We start from the raw sequence: 19,833 nt of genomic DNA on the forward strand, positions 1-19,833 counted from the left end.
AGTGGCTGACCCAAATATTTTTTTGGGCATAGTGATTTTTGGTGGGGGGATCAACAAATTTTAGGCAAAATTGCTACAAAAAGTGGAAATTTTGGTAACTTGGGCTTTTTATGGGGGGGGGGGGACTGGGTGTGGCAAGCCATCTGGCTAATTTGCCCCCAAACATATTTCATTGCAAAAAATAAAAAAAATAAAATTGAAAAAAATATGAGGAAGTATCATTTCTAGCCTTAAATTAAAATGAATAGGAAAAAGCTTTGGTGCACTTAAAACCAAAATGATTAACTCGTAGTCTGCAATTAAAACTGATACAGGCAATGAATGAGTTTGAGTTACTATGGTAACAGGTAAAACCAGCCATGCATGCATCAATTTATCATCCCAAATTTATTTTTGTTCAAAAGTCAATTGTATCACATAGCAAATACTGCGAAACAGAATCGTTACATAGAATGAAGGTTACCGCTGCGAGTACAATGTACCTTATATTTTATATCTCTTTGTGGAAATGCAAGTATGGGGATATCCAAGTGAGTACATTGTAGGCTGGCGTTTTCAGGCTTTTGGGTTTTAGCATTGGGTCACAAAATGTCAGAAACTGGTGCAGAAAATCTGAAAACATTCCATATTTTTCAATGTTTCCCACTACCTTTTGGGAAAGTTTGCCATTTTTTTGTTCTTTTCAGCCAGTTTTTGACAATTTCGGCCCAATGACCCCCACTTTCACTTTTCAAGACGTATTGATGCCCATCAGTACATTTGGAATACAAAGTGCAAGGCTAGCACTGGCTTCTGAGCTGTACTCTGATACCTGTATGATGATTTAAAGATTTTCCAACTGTAGTACTACGCTCGGTGCTAGCTTTGCGGCGTCGCGGTTTGTGGAATCGCTACGCTCGGTGCTCGCTTCGCTCGCTATTCGAGAGGCGTCACGGTTTGTAGAACGGGGCTAGTTCTATGCAAGGCAAAACAATTGTGGCAATGTTTTTCAAAATATGACAGGCTGAGTCAATATGTGGTTGTTCAGGCTAAAATAATCAACAAGTCCTTCTAAAGACTGTTATATGTCTTCACTGGCTTTAGAATGACATATCTGAGTTAAATATTCGCAAACAAAATTACCCTAAAGTAACATACGTTAATATTTGAAGTATTTCTTTTGGTTATATATCTATCAATATTAGGCTATTCATTATTTTATTCATCGAAAAATGAAATGCAAGTGTCAGCGCATGTATTAACGCCAAATGATGCTTTCTGAAGATTTTGAAGATCATTCAATATTTTAATATAGTTTAGCATATGTTTGCATATATCTAAAATCAACAGGATATCATAAGTGCTATCTAAGTGCTTGTTATCTTTTCTATGGGCCATTCCAGTTAAAATCCATACACCCCCTACAAAAGACATGACCTTAATCTCCCACACAGGGGGTGTAGATTTCAAATGGAGTCACCCATTCAGGTATCCCAATTTGAAATTCACACTCCCCTGTGTGGAAGATTAACTCTCTTCAAGCGGGTGTCGACTGCAGACGACAAGTTTCAAAATTTTTTTTAAAATTCAAAATATTTGTAATCAGCATAAAGAATGCATTAAAATGAGTACAAACAAGCCTAGTATTGTCACGGAGGTATAAGTGCGTTAGTGTTATAGACCTGACGGGGAAGTCCTCTTTTGGTCTATACGCTAGCGCACTCGCCTCTTAAACCCAGGGTCATCATGGTAGGTGGGTTCGAGTCCCGCAGGACCGGAAGTGGCTCGAGGAGGCGCAGGATACTTCCGTGAGGGGTTCGTGACAGTATTGATTCAGTAGTTCTTAAGGGATCTAAAATGAGCGTTTATTGCGTTTCGACAGTATTTTTGTGGGACATGAGAGCACCTCGGACCTATCGAATTGCATTCTGAATACTGAAGCATGTCTTTCTGATATCAAATAATTTTCATTTTTGAAAATCACAATATAATACAAATTTTATGACAAATTATAAAAATTTGATATTTTTCAAAATGTTGATATATAACAGTCCTCGAAGTAAATTATATAAATCTAATGATATATTCTTAAAGTGTATGTAGCAGGGAGGAAAAGCCGACGGTCAATTGAAATTTTGACCTTTCATATTGAAGATATGGATTTTTTCCCCAAAAGACCTAATTTTTTTTGGTGTTTTGGGAAAAAAATCCATATCTTCAATCTGAAAAGGTCAAAATTTTCAATTGATCGTCGGCTTTTTATCCCACCTACATACACTTTAAGTATAAATCATCAGATTTATAAAGTTTACTTCGAGTACTGTTAAATATCAAAAATATCAATTTTTAATGATTTGCCATAAAATGTGTATTAAATTGTAATTTCAAAAATCAAAATTATTTGATATCAGAATGACATTCTTCGTATTCATAATGCAATTCGATATGTCTGATGTGCTCTGATGTCCCAAAATAAATACTGTCCAAACGTTCATACCCCAGCCCTTAAGATAGCTCTTGATATTTTGAGAAAATATTTCAAAACTTGAACCTTTTTTCCACTGAAGCGCATGGCTAGCACGCAGAGCATTAAGGTCATGTCTTCCATAGAGATAGTATGGATTTCAACTGGAATAGCCCAATGCTGAAGTAGCTCATCTCATACAGTGAAACCGCAGTATTGTTTTAGGAATCGCAAAGTACCCACTCGTAACACTCAAAATGTTAGTTTTCAATTTATTCAATGATTTATAAGTTCAGATAAATAAGTTTGTTTTCTTTTAAAATCAACTTGATGACATATGGTGATTTTTTTAAATAAATAAAAAAAATGCTATAATGGCATACTTTATATGTCAAGAATTGGAATTACCAACTGACTGTCTATATAGTGGTATGATATATACCTAAAGGATGAAATAAAAACTTGACTGGCGGTTGACCACCGGTTCTCATTGTTTAGAACAATAGAAACCGGACAGAACCGGTCAAGTTTTGATTTCATCCCTAAGTAATTTCTACCACCAGTCTTTCCACTAACATTTGTAATGTTTTGACCTTTGTTCTGTGGGTTTACCTGGAAAGTGATACCAATATACATGTACGTAGTATATAGATCAGAAGGGATTTGCCATTTGGTCTAATATTATTTGGTCTAATATCCATTTCGTCAACATCCATTTCGTCTAAACCCATTAGGTCTATATCCACTACGTCCAATAATCATTTGGTCCTTTAACCATTTGGTCCGATAACCATTTGGTCCGATAACCATTTAGTCTAATAACTAATAAGTCTAAAACCATTTAGTCTAACAACCATTTAGTCTAATACTCATTTGGTCTATAACCAAAAGGTCTAATAGCCATTTGGTCTAATACCCATTTGGTCTACACACCATTTAGTCTTACAGGCATTTAGTTCATTAATAAATAGACGAAATGGTATTAGACTAACTGGTTATTAGACCATACGAGTATTAGACCTAACGGTTATTAGACCAAAGGGTTATTAGACCAAATGGTTATTAAAGAAATATTAAACCAAATGGTTATTAGACTATATGGTTAGTAGACATACCGTTATTAGGCCAAACAATATTAGACTAAATGGACATTAGACTATATGATTATTAGACTAAGTGGCAATTAGCCTTTCTGGTATTAGACCAATTGAATATAGACTAAATGGGAATTAGACCAAATGGCAATAGACCGATCAGAACAGACTAACAATATGCCCAGCATCAAGCAGTTGAATTTAATTAATGAAGCAGTTAATTTTGGTCACTGAATCACCAGTCCCAATATTTGCATAATTGCTATTAGCATTTCGATTACTTTTGCATCAGTTATTTGGAGGGCATTGTGAAAAATCTAAACATTTTGCCTTTGGAACCGAGGGATATTCCGGGGTCCGAAGCAATTTTTTTTAGATTTTTCACAATGCCCGACATATAACCGATGCAAAGTTATTAACCTCATTCAAAACCGTCACTTTCATCTCCTCACTTTACAAAATAACACACAATTTTCTTCAAAAATAAATTTTTTTAACGTTTTGCCTTTCCAAAAATCGATCAGGCTAAAACAGGACGACCAATAACAGATCAAGTGCGAATCACAATCTGTGCAAATATGGTAGCGCGTAATCCAAATAAGGCGACCAATTTGTTCGATGCACAACACGGCGCATGCGGAGGTTACTAATATTTACGCTGACGGCGTGGAGGTCCACTGTTGAATATTAGTAACCGCGTTTGCGTTTTGGCAAATAAATAAAATGATTGGATCGCATGTATCGCGTATATTAATGAGGTTATGAATGACTAATAATGCTTGTATGATACAGCCATATAAAAGTGTGTTTGTTTTCTTGTTTTTTCGAGATTGGTCCGTAAGGGAACACATATTTGTACCAAACAAGTTGTATAATATGTTGTATCAGACAGATCAATTGTATATTGCTCTGAGTATGTTGTGCAGAACTACTAACAAGCAACCAGTTGAAAATATGTGCTACTTTTGACCTAATTTTCAAAAATCAACCTTTTTGAAGTAAGGAGCCAACTAAAGCCAGCACTATAGGGCAATATGTTGGTGGGTTTATCTCCGAGTTTATCTCAAATTTTTGTAAATGGCACTAAGCTTAGGCGATAAGAAAAAAACACTCCGTTCTAACTGACCCAGATTTTCTGTATGGGAATTATTTTTAATAACTTCCTGAAAGTATGTAAAATCAGCAATTTTTTTGCCAAAAGTGGATTGCATTTGATGGAAATTAATTGCTGTATCCATGTAAAATCAACTGTTTGGGGCAAAAAGTAGATTTTATTTGATTGAAAAAAACATGATCGATGAGAGGGCTAAAAAGAACATTTTATTTACAGATTATGGTGATTTGTCCAAGTCGTATGCTAAATAAAATAAATGACCAACCGACCGTCCACCTGTGGAACAGGATTTTTTCATCACCTTATCGCATTTTACATCTTAACTCAAATGTTTAGCATTTACCTATAGTTTGATCAGTTTATAATCTGCGGGCCTTATAGCATCGTGGATTAAAACCAATATATTTTATAGAGAATTGGGGGGGGGGGTACTCAAGTTTGGTTTTGGTAGGGATGTGCTGCTGAGAATTTGAAAGTGGACCCATAAATATACCAATTTTTCAAGAAATTTGGACCCATTGATATACCAAAAGTCAAAATTTTCGGCCCAAATTGTCTTAGCTTTTACAAATTTTCCCAAAATTCTGGGAAAATTTTGAAAATTGTTGGCCAGATTAAGGAAAAATTGCGCCATTTTCAGAAAAAATTGAGAAAATTTTGAAAAAAGGACCCATTCATATACCAAAATAGGCTTTGAAAAAGGGGTCATTGATATACCAATTGAGGCTGAAAATGCTACCCATATTTGCAGCACGTCCCCGTATGGTCATTTGTACTGAGTACCCCCCGGGCTTGTGACATGCCACCAGATGTATCACAAATTCTTGATACAAGTTCTATGCTTTGTCTACTTTACGCACAGGTCAACCATTAGCACTCTTAACGTGGCTCTACTTTCCAGTGTAGTGGTAAGAGTCTAACAATTCCCGCCGATTACGAGCTGGTCAAAGTATAATCCTACAATTTATAGTTGCCTTACCTTATAACCATATCATGTGAGTCTATTAATTTGCCATATTTACTGCCTCTCAGATTACCAGAGTTCCCTACCACAGCACATCGTAAACATCTACTCAAGTCTTTTGTCGCATAAGGATCACCTGATGGTATTAATTGGAAGGCTTTCTCAAGTGCTTCTGCAAGACCTGCTTCTTTGCTACCTTGAAGAGTCTAGAAACAGAAGAATATTTCAAATGATTTACTAGGTTACTCTCTAAATGGGATATTCTGGTTAAAATCCATACACCCTATGGAAGACATGACCCTAATCTCCCACACAGGGAGTGTGAATTTCGAATGGGGTTTTGGGTATCTCCATTTGAAATTCACACTCCCTATTGTGGGAGATTAACTCTCTACATGCGAGTGTCTACTGCAGGCTTCCTCAAATAGATTTGTTGTAGCGCCACATGAAATAACTAAAAAACTGCAAAGCGCCACTCAATGGCTGCGAAGTCGCCGGGGGGGGGGGGACCCCCTCTGAAGCTATCGATTTTTTTGTTAATTTGAGGTGCAAATGAGGCCATTTGGTGCAACATTTTGTACTATTTTAGCCTGTCTTTACAATGATAACATGGGAATCGCATTGTTTATTTATTTATTTATTTAATCTAAAAGGCGCCCATGGCGCCACTGAAGCCACGGGCGCCACATGTGGCCTGGCCGCTATTCTATGAGCCCTGGTCTACTGCATATGACAAGATTCAAAAAAAAATTTAAAATTCAAAAACTTGATTTCAGAATTGTACATTTTTTCATGACCATATTTGGAATCAGCATGAAAAATGCATTCAAATGAGTACAAACAAGCCTAGTATTGGTTCAGTGGTTCTTAAAAGGGCATTTCGTGATCCACAGCCTCATTCCCCCACTTTTCTCAAAAAAGTTGAGATTTTTATATCACTGGAATACTCTGGCTACATAATGTTTATGTACAAAATATTTCTTGCAGATTAATTAGTTTAGCAAAGATATCACAAAATTTGAATTTCGTTCTGGTGCACCAGAACGAAATTACAATGTATTGTCTATGGAGCAGTGTAATACACATAATCATGCATAACTCGCATAAGCATAAAATCGGAATCAACTGAAATTTTGGGGATATGCTTTTTTCATGGATATGTACTGAAAAATGTCATAAAAAGAGGATGCTAGGATCACAAAATCCTCCTTTAAGATAGCTCTTGATATTTTCAGAAAATATCTCAAAACTTTGATTTTTTATATTGAAGCCTATGGCTAGCACGCAGAGCATTGAAGTGGTATATGGATTTCAACTGGAATAGCCCAATGTAAGCACTGCATTTTTACATGGGATGGATCTGTTAAATGACTCACTGATCATTAAAGACTTTTTGCCATAACTACATTGACACTTATCATTAATGAGAAGAGGTGTGGGTAAAACACAGGTGGGTACTCATCATACGGGGGATGTGCCGCAAACAAGGCTCTCATTTTTGGCCATTTGTTATATCAATGACCCCTTTTTCGAGGCAAATTTTTGTAATTTTATGGGTACATTTTTTCAAAGTTTTCTCAATTTCTCCTGAAAAATGGCCCAATTTTGGGATATGTAGCCAAAATTGTTGAAATTTGCCAAAATTGTTACAATTTGCCAAAATTGTTAAAATTTGACCAAATTGTTAAAATTTGACCAAATTGATAAAATTTGACCAAATTGTTAAAATTTGACAAAATTGTTAAAATTTCCCAAAATTGTTAAAATTTCCCAAAACTGTTAAAATTTACCAAAACATTTGTGCAATTTGCATTAAATTTGTCCAAAAATGTGGGACTTTTGGTATAGTAATGTGTCCAAATCTCTTGGTAAATAAATTGGTATATGGATGGATCAACTTTCAAATTCTCAGCGGCAAATCAAACTTGATTACTCCCTTTGGGGTGAAAAAAGGTATAGCAAAATGTATCAACTTACCAGCCACCACCTCTTAACATCAGATGGAAGATCTTTATATAATGATGTCCATAAAGCGCTTAGCCTGCCATCATATCTATCATCAAACCATTTTGATCGTCCTTGCATCCATAGCCTCTGGCAGCCATCGCTACGGTTCCACGACCCACCGCTAGTTCTTACATCCGATGGCATGCCAGCGGTTGCTGAGGTAAACAAACGTCCTTTGCGAATGGACCCCACTACGACATCGGCTGACTTCAAATTGGAAAAATTTAGTACTTCGTGTATGATAAATAAGGCGGTAACGAGAGCACATGCTCCGATTATAACGTACTGTAGGCGTGTGCGAGCCATGATTGTATTTGGTTAGTCTCTTGTACACAAACCTTGCAGCAGTGGTTTATAGTACCATGGTTGAACTTTTGGTAAAAATAGGATTGCACAAGTACTGGTAGTAAAATTTCAATGTAAACTTCCTGTCAAGTCGAATTCGAGTACTGATGAGTTGTACTGACTATTGTACATCGTTTGATAGCTTTATTTCAAAAGCAGTATCATTCTATGAACTTGAAATCAATCCATAGGTTCATTGACATGCACCTTTCCTTTACCATTATCGCTTGGAATATATGTTGTTATTCTTATCACTGTTGAGTTGTGTTATGTTTCAGCATGAAGATAACACAATAAAAAACATTTGATTATATATATACATATATATATATCTTTGGTATAAAGGATGAGTTGCACTTAAAAGCTTAGTGAGTTGTACTGATGAGTTGCGTTGCTATGGAGACACTGCTTCACAGAAGCATATTTATTCCATTTGTATTGGTAGAAACACTTCGAGCTGTGAAACCATCCATTTTGATATCTTTTATATATTCATTTTGATATGACTTCTTATGAAGAAATACCATTAAAGTCTTATCCCTCTTACTGATACCATACACAGGAGGAATACTAAAACAAAAACATCATCGCTGTAATATATCTGTACCATTGATGAGCATCATGCTGCCATCCATTAACACCAGGCTCTGTAAGACGATGCTATATGAGTTGCGTTATCACTGTATGCGTGGGAGCAAGCAAGCGTGTGTGTCAGCACACTCAATGAAGATTCATACATCACTGATGGCCACATGTGTGTTATTGTTAACGATGATCACCGACTAGGGCTGAGGAAGCATTGTGATTGGCTACCAGCTGTGTCACATGATGAAGTGGGCTGTTCTGCATGCTTGGTAGAAAAACTTTCCGCATCACATCTGTGAAATATTAATAAAAGAAATGTAGCCTTTTGTTAGTGGGATAATAGGCACTATTGTTTCAAATTCTATTATAGTGTCATGATACTTTGTGGTTTATTTGATATTAAAATATTGTTGAACAACAAAAATGAGCATTTATGAGGAAACAAAGGCAGTTTTACTTTCGCTTTCACATGTGGTTGAATGTGTGTGAAAAATTAAATTTAGCCTGATGAGTGTTTCTCATTCATAACACACCCAAATATTTTAGGGATGTTATATTTTGGTAATTATCATGGTTATAACTATTAATCAGAGTAATTAGGGACATAGCCAGGATGCTTTGCAGGGGTGCAGCATTTCCAAAATGTGGGACCCTTTTCCAAAATAAATTCTCTTACATGCACAATGTAGACTTAGCCCGGTTTAACATGAAAAATTGGTCTCTTTGTTAATATTTGTTTTAATATAATTTTCATTTGGACCTTTTTATATTCTTTGCTAGAAATAAATAAATAATAAATTTTGGATTTATAAAGCGCCTTTCTCCAGATCTTAGAGGACTCAAAGCGCTGTAATTTTCGCTGCAATGGTGAATCATCACAATCAGATCGCATCAACTAGGTTGCTGCCGAACGGCGCACACCTATCCGCATTTAGATTGTAACATCCACCAATTATCTGTGCAGCTCCCCAAATTCCATTGGATGAAGGAAGTTTTTGATAACGAAACAACTAATCACCGATTTTTGCGATACAGGAGGAAACCGGAGATCCCGGAGAAAACCTGCGAGAGCGAGCATGGAATCGGGATAAACCAAGTGCACATGAGTCCTTGGGCGGCTTGGCTTGAACCGGGACCTCAGTGGTGCAAAGCGAGGGAATTACCGCTGCGCTAACTCGCCCTCCCACTAGAAAGGTGGACCTTTTGTCATGGAAAGGGGGTATCATACCCTTGCTCCTCCCTGACTATACCCCTGAGAGTAAACATTTTAAAAATTAATAGTTAAAAACTATTTGACCAAAAGGCATAACAAAATAAAAAGCTAATTAAAATAAAAAAATGGTCATTAGAAACCCTTAAATGCATGAACATATTTTGCTGATGGACAGTTACTATTAGTAAAATATTTGTCAATTAGATAAAAACAAACAAACAAAAATCATACAGATACCATAACAGTCTGAAATAATGGTGTCACACATATTCAAATGAAGTTGCTAAGAAGTCATAGTGATATAAAATAATCTTCAAATATTCCTTGATCATTTTTTTATATGTATTGGGCTATTCCAGTTAAAACCACACCCCTATGGAAGACATGAACTTCATCTGCAACATATGTGATGTAGTCACCCAGTAAGGTAATCCCATTTGAAATTCACACTCCTCCTGTGGAACATTAAGGCTGTATCTTCCATAGGGGGTGTATGGATCTCGACTGGAATAACCATTTTTAGCACAACATTGATAACCAACTAAGATATTCCACTCTTTGTTTTAAACACAAGGTTGCTTTTATCATTTTTCATCACATGAAAAATACACAGAAACCCGACTCTAAATGTGCCAATGGAAAAATAAAAACGGACTCTGAAATCTGGCCTTAGTTGTCAAAGTTCACTTCATATCTTCTATAGGCTACATCATTTAATAGATATTGTCACTTGGGTGTAGGAAATCTAAATATTTTGATAGCCCAGAATGTAGCCTCTGTCACGTTTCTCTTGTTTATATTGGAACATCATTTAATATGAGCATGCAGCAATCTAGAATAGGCTGTTCTATTTAAAATCTGCTCTAACTCTGTGGAAGTCTTCAACAGAGGGAGGATGTTTTTCAAATGGAATTGGCTCCTAGGGTTAAGTATTTTGATACCCATACTTCCCCTGAATTATAGATATAGGCCTACATATTTTTTCAAAAACTTTAGTGAGTGTTTCCAATGAAATTAACCTATTGACTATTCTTTATTTTGAAGTTTGAGAGGGGTGGCATCCACTCCCCCTTCCCGGCTACAGACCTCCCCTCACCAACAAAACTAGTTTCCTTCATGGGAGTTTGTCAATATTTTGGACAATTTTTACAATATTTTAACATTTTTGTCTACTTTTAATTAATTGCCGAAAATTGATGGTAAGTTTATAATCCATGCCCAACACAATTCACCTACCCAATGTTTGAATGTTTTTTTATCAATCAAGTGTGACATCTGTCACTATGATAACACCGATTTTTACATGTAACACCAACAAAAATATCAACACCGACAGAAATATCAATATCGCACACCTTTCTTCTTCAAATGTGTTATAACACCGCAAACCAGCTGAAATTATCATTGATTTTCTATGTGCAAAGACAATTATGATACAGAACAAATCACACTTGTGAGTTTCAGTTATAGGTGAAGTGGATGCACTACATGTATGCAGATGAATGCCTTATTCATCCTGTGTGAGCATGCAAGTCCAGAGTCCACTCAATCGAAGCCTTGTGATGTCATACACGTAGTGCATCCACTGCACCTTTTTACTGAAACTTGTTAATGTTTCCCAATAAGCATTCTAATTTATAAGCATTGATTTTTCAATCTATGATGATACTCCGAACAATTAATTTCATCACTGTGTACCAACTCATGTTGGGTTGCATTGACAACAATGCAAATAATCAATGATGCCTGGTCTGGTTTTAATTAGTTAAATGTTGGCATTAAATAACGATTGTACCAAAATGAGATTGCAAAAACAACAGAAAATATTGTCGCTGAAGTGGTTGTTCTACTTCTATACAAGACTTCTCAACGTCTGATTAGAGTTAAGCGAGACGGTTAACTAGTATGTCATACACTTTTCATTATAAAGAAGAGTTTTCCCTACACAAATTAAAGGGGGGTAACCCTATTGGTTTTGGATATGGATTTTCTTTAAGACTACATAATAATATCAAATATCCTCTCCTTTATGCTGCTTCGTGAAAAAACGAGAGCATTTTCAGCGTAAATGTGAATAAATAGCCAAATTCGCAATCCAATACCTTGGTATGCGTGAATTGCATTCTGGGCAGGTAAGCAACAACAACATGTGCCGTAATTCCCTTTGTCATGTGCCGTGCGTGCGTGGTGCACTGACATGACAATCAAGCTCCACTAGTCACATTCCGATACTAAGCAAATGCTAAGTTGTGACACTAGTATTAATAATTATAATAGGCCTACCACTAACCACAACCAGTTTCGTCTTTATATCGTTCATGATATATTTTTGTGTATAAATGATGGCAATAGCCATGCCATTATCGACGAAAACAAAACAGACCTGACGACAATGCTGCAAATGCATGTATTGAACAGATTTTTTTGTTTTTAACTCTTTTTCGTACCATTTCAGAAAAAAAGGAAACAAAATATATTTCCTCTTGCAATATGTACATTTCAAATGAATGTAAAAAAAAAGAGAACTGTTACCGGGTATTGAACCGGGTACCTCATGGGTAAAACATAACGCGCTAACCGATTGAGCAATTTAGCCCGCTTCGTCAATGACGGAATTTTTGGAGCTATTATACTACCGCCGTAAAGCTGGAGTCTCCCGGGGAGTCTCCTCAGCAGTTAGTGTGGTTCGCTCTTTTCACAGAATGTGAATGACCGAAACAAAAGTAGCTGTTGAGGAGACTGATTATTCATTCATAATTCCCTACCCAGGAGCGCTGAAGTGCTTGTAGTATTTATAAATGGGTAGCCTGTAAAGGCCGATGTTTTTCATGATTTCTCCGGAAATACATCAACTTAGGGCATCATATTTCAAAATAGTAAAGAGAAAAATAGTATCTATTATGTGATAACAAAACCTCATCAACAATGAAAAATATAGGGGAGATGATGATGTCGATCGGGTCATGGACCTTTAAGAAATAAGATACACTAATTTATTTGTAAAGAGGGAGCTTTGGGAATCGATCATGGGACCTCTGTATTTGAAATGACAGAGTCCTACCCACTACGGAAAATGTGTTACACTATGAAAGGTTGTGTTTCTTTTTATAAGCTTTACCCAGAGAAGATCTGCTTTACCTTTCCAAAAATAAACGCTATTATTATGCTTCTTCTAATGATATGTGATGTGATCAAGCAAAATGAGTCGGACATTGGAAATATTGATTTTGAGGTATAGCCTATAATAAACTGAGCTCAAAAAGAAACTTATAATTTTTCACAAGGTCATATCTTGAAATCCTGTCTATTAAATTCTACCAAAATTACACTCAGATTTACTTCAATACTCTACTCTTAACACATGTCAGTAACCATGCAGTTATCCAACTGACACAACAGCAAAATGCACTGACATGGAACAGCTTCCTGGAACACATTCACAGTCCAGCCCTGTTTCATGAAAAAAGTGTATGAAAAGCAGAAAGTAGCACCGTTTTATCATCTGTGCAAGGATCTTGTGTGTATTCTCACAGATTTTTTGTGCTGGGTGCCAAATGTTGGGCTGTGAAAGTGGAGGAAGTCCAGGAAGCTGTCCCATGACAGTGCATTTTGCTGTTGTGTCAGTTGGACAACTGCTTGGTTACTGACATGAGTTTTGAGTAGAGTATTAAAGTAATTCTGTGTGTAATTTTGGTTCATTTTGATTGACGGTATTTTAAGATATGACCTTGTGATTCATGTGTTGTAAAAAATTATAAGTTTCTTTTTGAGCTTAGTTTAGTATGCAACTTTGTATTTTACTGTTCTGAGCGACACTAAAATGGCCACATCTCTGGAACAGTACGTCTAATTATGATGGCGTTTTCAGCAAAAGAAAGCTCCGAGTATCACTCATGTATTGTAATTGAAAACTTGAATTTTGACATGATTTCAATTGACATCAGACTGATTTCCATGCATATGCCTTCTTATATGGAAACCTTACCCACTTTTTGGCAAGACTTACCCAATTTTTCAGTTGGCAAGATTGAGGCATGGTGCAGGTGTACTTTATAGAAAGTATATATAATGCAACTAACTCTGTGGTTATGGTACAATATGTACCATCACTGTAACAATATAGCATCCGTCCTTAACAGAACCTCATCAACACTATATTGATCGACAATACCTAAGCTTACTTTCCCCAATGACAAATAATACTTTGTTAATATCAGCAGGAAATACTACAGAAACTGAAAGGAGTCCCCATTCAATTTGTACCTGCAAAAATAATAAGGAAATATTTCCCTAGAAAGTAATTTTGTCAATGTTTCCTAATGTTAAGCATCAAATATTTTCATGTATGAAAATTTCACAATTTTGCAAAAATGTGGATTCATACAAATGTCATGCTCCCAAATATTGAGCTATTCCATTTGAAATACATACTTCCCCTGTGGAAGATTGTGGAAATATGTTCCACAGGGGGAGTATGAATTTCAAACAGAAGAACCTGACTCTTTCACAGAGGGAGTGTGAGTTTCAAATGGAACTGCCTAATGTGCTAATTCCATTTAATATTCATACTCCCTCTGTGGAACATGTTTCAAAATCTTCCACAGGGGTAGTGTGGATTTCAAATGGAACAGCCCATTTAGAACTCTCTTCTAAAGAAAATGTATCCATTTTGCAAAAACAAAATACGTGCCACCAAAAATGTTGATTCTTTCCAAATTGTGGAAATTTGGTGCTACAAAAATATTATGCTTTACAATACTAAGATACAGGAAATAGGAACCAAACAGAAAGTGCGATATTTTTGCAGGCATAAATTTTCATGATTTAGGCCAAAAGAACATATTATTTTGGTAGCAGAATATTTCGGCAAATTTGATACATTTTGTTTAATGACCTCCAGCCAGATAACAGAAATATTTATAAGGATGACACTTTTGTGTCACCATGGCATTGGCAATATATATAACTTTCATGTGAACATTGTTTGCTTACAAAAATCAGTTCCAGTTTTATTGTCATAGACCCTGCTTCAATGGTCTGTGATTCCCCTTTTCAATTTAAGGATCTAAAACGAGCATTTATTGCGTTTCGACAGTATTTTTTGTGGGACATGAGAGCACCTCAGACCTATCGATTGTATTCTGAATCTGAAGCATGTCTTTCTGATATCAAATAATTTTCATTTTTGAAAATCACAATATAATACAAATTTTATGACAAATTATAAAAATTTGATATTTTTCAAATTTTGATATATAACAGTCCTCAAGTAAATTATATAAATCTAATGACATATTCTTAAAGTGTATGTAGCAGGGAGGAAAAGCCGACGGTCAATTGAAAATTTTGACCTTTCATATTGAAGATATGGATTTTTTCCCAAAAGACCTATTTTTTTTTGGTGTTTTGGGAAAAAAAATCCATATCTTCAATACTGAAAAAGGTCAAAATTTTCAATTGATCGTCGACTTTTCATCCCACCTACATACACTTTAAGTATAAATCATCAGATATATAAAGTTTACTTCAAGTACTGTTAAATATCAAAAATATCAATTTTTAATGATTTGCCATAAAATGTGTATTAAATTGCGAATTTCAAAAAATCAAAATTATTTGATATCAGAATGACATTCTTTGTATTCAGAATGCAATTCGATATATCTGATGTGCTCTAATGTCCCACAATAAATACTGTCCAAACGTTCATACCCCAGCCCTTAAGTTACATGCAATTTCTTTTGAATGTCAAGTTGTATCCCTGATAATGAATCTGAGCCTATGGGATAGTATTATATTGGTCCCAAGTCAAATGCAGGATTCCATTTCCGCTTTTACTGAAAACGAGCGAACAAAACACATGCACACAAAGCAACACAAAATAATAAATAATAAATAACAAAGGAAAGATTAATGAACAAATGAAAGAAGGAAGGAATGAATGAAGGGACAAAATTGACAAAAATTGATTGTTAAATCTTTTTCTCAATAATCTGATTTGGAAATGATAATTGCAATGCAGCTTCTGTCATTTGGGAGGGAGAAAAAAGGAAAACCACAAATGTTTGCAAAGAATTAAAGCCTATAACCAGGTAAACATGATTGAAGCCTGTTAAAAAGTATCCTACTGGATCATCATCATCATCATCATCATCATCATCACCATCATCATCATGCTTCAGCTGTGGAGCAGGCGACCATAAACGTTTTCCATGCACAGTGGTCTTTGGCAAGTGTGGATACCTGTTCTGCTTGAATGGCTTCATCTTACGCCCGGTCGTATCCCAGCACACACTGAACGTAGGTTACACAAGAGGTACATAGATGTCCTTGCACAGAGCAAGTTTGGGGGCCCGGGCCCATCTGGCTCAATGGTAAATCCGCCCCTGCTAGCATCCTCTTTTTATGACATTTTTTCAGTAGATGTCCATGAAATCCCAAAATTTCAGTTGATTCCAATTTTGTGTTTGCGAGTTGCGCATAATTAAGTGTTACACTGCTCCATAGGCCACTGTGTTGTAATATCGTTCTGGTGTACAAGAACGAAATTCAAATTCAACCTTATTTTCGCAAAACAAATTAAACATTATGTAGCCAGAGGTTTCCAGTGGTATAAAAATCTCAACTTTTTTTTTGAGAAAAGTGGGGGGGGGGGATGATGCCTTTTTAAGAAAAAGCCAACAAAATTTGTTTTGAGTTCTACAAGGAGTCATCATCCTCAGAATAGATACCTACAAGTATTTCACCAAACATATCAAAAGCACAATTTTGGATTTAAAAAGAAATCGAAACGGTAATTAAACATAACGGTTGAAAACTCAAGCGGTAACCTGAATCCTTGTTCCACAAACCCAGTTCCTGTGGTAACAAAATACATCATCATCATATATGATTGATATCTCACCATGGCACAGATACAATCAGCTGTCAGATGATGTGACAATATTTTTTCCCTCTAAATTACGCCATCTATAGGTGATGCAATTACAAGAACAAGCAGAAATAACAATGTCAAGTTACTTTCGATAATAGGGATCCGTGATGCTGACACTGTTGCAGGCCTGTTACAGTGAGTTTGTGATCGCAAGAGAGAAATGATTGTCAGTTATAATTATTTTGAAATTTGGCCAGCGGAAATGTTCTATTTCTCCTACATTTCAGTGTTTTCACTAAACCCTTTAAAAAGACATTTTTTAGCCTGCAGTCCAATTTTGAGGTGATTTCCAACATATTGCAAAATTATTTTTTTCCTAATGCAGCACTCATCATTCTTGATAATAATTTGTCATCCATGAAGCCATTAACAATAAAATTGTAAATAACAAAGTAAACAAACTGATCAAAACATTATTTTACAACAAATTTGCATAATGATTAATATTATCATAAGTATTAATTTAGGTGTTAAACCCATATGCATGGAATCATTAGACCTGTTATTGATACGTGATTTCTAATTCAACACTGTGTCTGGGAAAAAAATACGACAATCGACATGTGTCGAAACTCATAATGAGATAAAAAATGCTGAAAAAGTCGATAGATAAGCTTAAAATCACACCGATATGAATTACGATCACCGACTTCCGGTGTAAACACACTTCCTGGTTCGTTCTACTTCCGGGTTCGGGTCAACTTTGGGGCAATTTTCGACTTTCCGATGATCGTACGGTAAGCTTATTTGGACAAAATAGCATGGAAATTTAATTTTTTTCTATTTTGATGAGTGTCGTAAAGTGTCGAAAAAAGGACAATTTCTTTTGAAGTGTCGGATTTAGGGCCAAATCGACGATAATACGACACATACAACAATCGATAACAGGTCTAGGAATCATAGAGGCTATATTTTACAGGAAAGCCTGAGGGTTACTCAGTACAAATTGCCATACAGGGATGCGCGGCAAATATTGGTCACATTTTTGGCTATTTGGTATATAATCAACAACACACAAAAGAGCAGAAGATCAAGAAGGGCGCATGAATTCAAATCACCTAGATATACTGCACTGATGACTGTTACCCTACTAGTATCTTTAAGACATGTCCAACTGCATGAAAACTCCTATTGAACCAAAACAAAAATATTGATCAGCTTACCAGTATAGTTCTGATATTTTCCTTAAGCAAAAATGGTTGAAGATTTTCACTACCTTGGCATCCATAATCATGCTATTAAATGACAAATCAAAGTACATGGACGCATGGTATAGGCTTCCTTTTGCCAACTTCATAGAATCAGGAAATCAAACCCACATCCATACTCGGCTAAAGATTACCATCTTTAATACAATCCTGTTTTCCCTAAAATCATTCTCTGAAACCTACGCCCTCTCATGTACAGAAGCAGGCACACTTAACATTGGTTAAATGCCAAGGAAACTCTAGATATTAAAAGATAATCAAAGGCCATACAGCATGTACAGTTCCTGTGCATTGGGTTATTACAATTAAAATCCACACTACCCCTGTGGAAGATTTAGCTAAAGTCTTCCACAAAGGGAGTATGAGTTTTGAATAGAATAGAGAGTTGGGTAACTTTCATTTGAAATACTCACTCCAGCTGTTGAAGATTAGGTAAAGCCATAATACAGAGGGAGTGTGGGTTAACTGGGTATCAAAATGATTAACCCTGACCAGTTACATTAATTTTGAAAGACATACTCCCCCTTTAGAAGATGTTTTCAAAATCTTCCACAGGGGTAGTGTGGATTTCAAGTGGAATAGCCCATTATACCACTTCTACTTATATGTGATGTTATCAAGCAAAATCAGTCGAAACAAAGGAACTATTTCCTTTTGTTTCCTCTAGTTTTGGAAACTCTTTTTAATTGCTCATATGACAGCGTTCAAGATTTGACTTACGTTTGGCGGACACGCGTGTGAAAAAAGTATTTAGGGGTGAAAAGAACCAAAATTCTTGAATGTTTATATGTTTCCAAGGGTAAAATGTCATCTAGTTTCAGATTTTGGCACTTAAAACTCCCTATCTTTTATAGATTTTGAGAAAAAATCATTTTTTGGTCCGATTTTGGCCGAAAATGGCCATTTTGGGGTGACAAAAATTTGGACTTGCAGATTTCCTGTGAGTATATGAACATGAAAACTATCAAATAGTGCCTAATTTTCTATTCTAATTGTGTAACAAGGGTACAATTGTGATATTAAAAGCATTGAATGGGATCCATATATTTCTTTATTTTTGTAGCAGGGGTAGAAACTTGAGGGTTCGGGTGACAATTGATTTAGAAAAATATACAATATTCGCATCATTTTCAATTTGCAAACGCCATATCTCCACAATGGTATGAGCTATAGGGATGCTTTAAGTGTTTATTTGCTCAGTATTTCATTAGCTAAATGGTGATATAACAAACAAGTAAGCTAGATCTACAGAAAATAAAATAACTTGCAAAATGCTACCCCCACCCCTAAGGATTTTGAGGCGTGAAAAAAGTCACAGATTTTGCAAAAAAATAAGTCCTTCAAAATTGGGAGGTTTGAGGCTAAACAAAAGACATGTTGCCCTTACCAATGCCTCCCTCTAGAGCAACATGTTTTTGTTTAGCCCTGAGTATCCCCATTTTGAAGGACTTATTTTTTTGCTCCAATTTTTACTCAAATTTGGGGAGTTCGGGCAGAAATATGCCTGTACAGTGCTATGGGGAAAATTTTCAAGTTGATAATTATGCATTTTTATGTCAGATTCAGTTTCTACACAAAATTTCACCCTAGAAAATGTTCCTTTAAGTAGGATATCTTTCACTTTAAGTTTCCACCATTCTGTCCGCCAAACGCAAGTCAAAGCTTGAATGCTGTCATATCTTTGGAACTGATTGTTCAATTTCAATGGAGTTTTCTGCACAATGCAGCTTTGTAAATGCTTTTTACTATCCTATATGAAACTGAAAAATTTATATTTCTGAGTTTCGACTGATTTTGCTTGATCGCATCACATATCATGCAGCACCAATATCATCAAAAATGTGTTAAGTGGTGGCAGAGCATGGTTCAGATTATCTGATTGACCAGTTAACTAGACTTCTCCGTAGTCCACTTGCCAATTGTGCA

General features: G+C 35.8%; 1 protein-coding gene across 4 annotated transcripts in view; it reads right to left on the minus strand.

Moving 5' to 3' along the window:
* LOC140135874 (CMP-N-acetylneuraminate-beta-galactosamide-alpha-2,3-sialyltransferase 2-like) overlaps positions 1-19,833 on the minus strand; it is a 120,810-nt gene that overhangs the window by 16,195 nt on the left and 84,782 nt on the right. For 2 of the 4 annotated variants that reach the window (XM_072157524.1, XM_072157523.1), the window contains exons 5-6: positions 7,593-8,845; positions 5,631-5,821 (exon numbers count right to left, since the gene is read on the minus strand). In XM_072157524.1, coding sequence (XP_072013625.1) covers positions 5,631-5,821; positions 7,593-7,928 — 527 coding nt within the window. In that variant the 5' untranslated portion in view covers positions 7,929-8,845. Of the gene's footprint in view, positions 1-5,630; positions 5,822-7,592; positions 8,846-13,771; positions 13,838-17,862; positions 17,935-19,833 lie in introns of those variants that run through there. The other 2 variants (XM_072157525.1, XM_072157526.1) reach the window with 2 other exon arrangements.

This window comes from Amphiura filiformis, chromosome 16, assembly GCF_039555335.1.
Source record: "Amphiura filiformis chromosome 16, Afil_fr2py, whole genome shotgun sequence".
In the NCBI taxonomy this organism is placed as follows: domain Eukaryota; kingdom Metazoa; phylum Echinodermata; class Ophiuroidea; order Amphilepidida; family Amphiuridae; genus Amphiura; species Amphiura filiformis.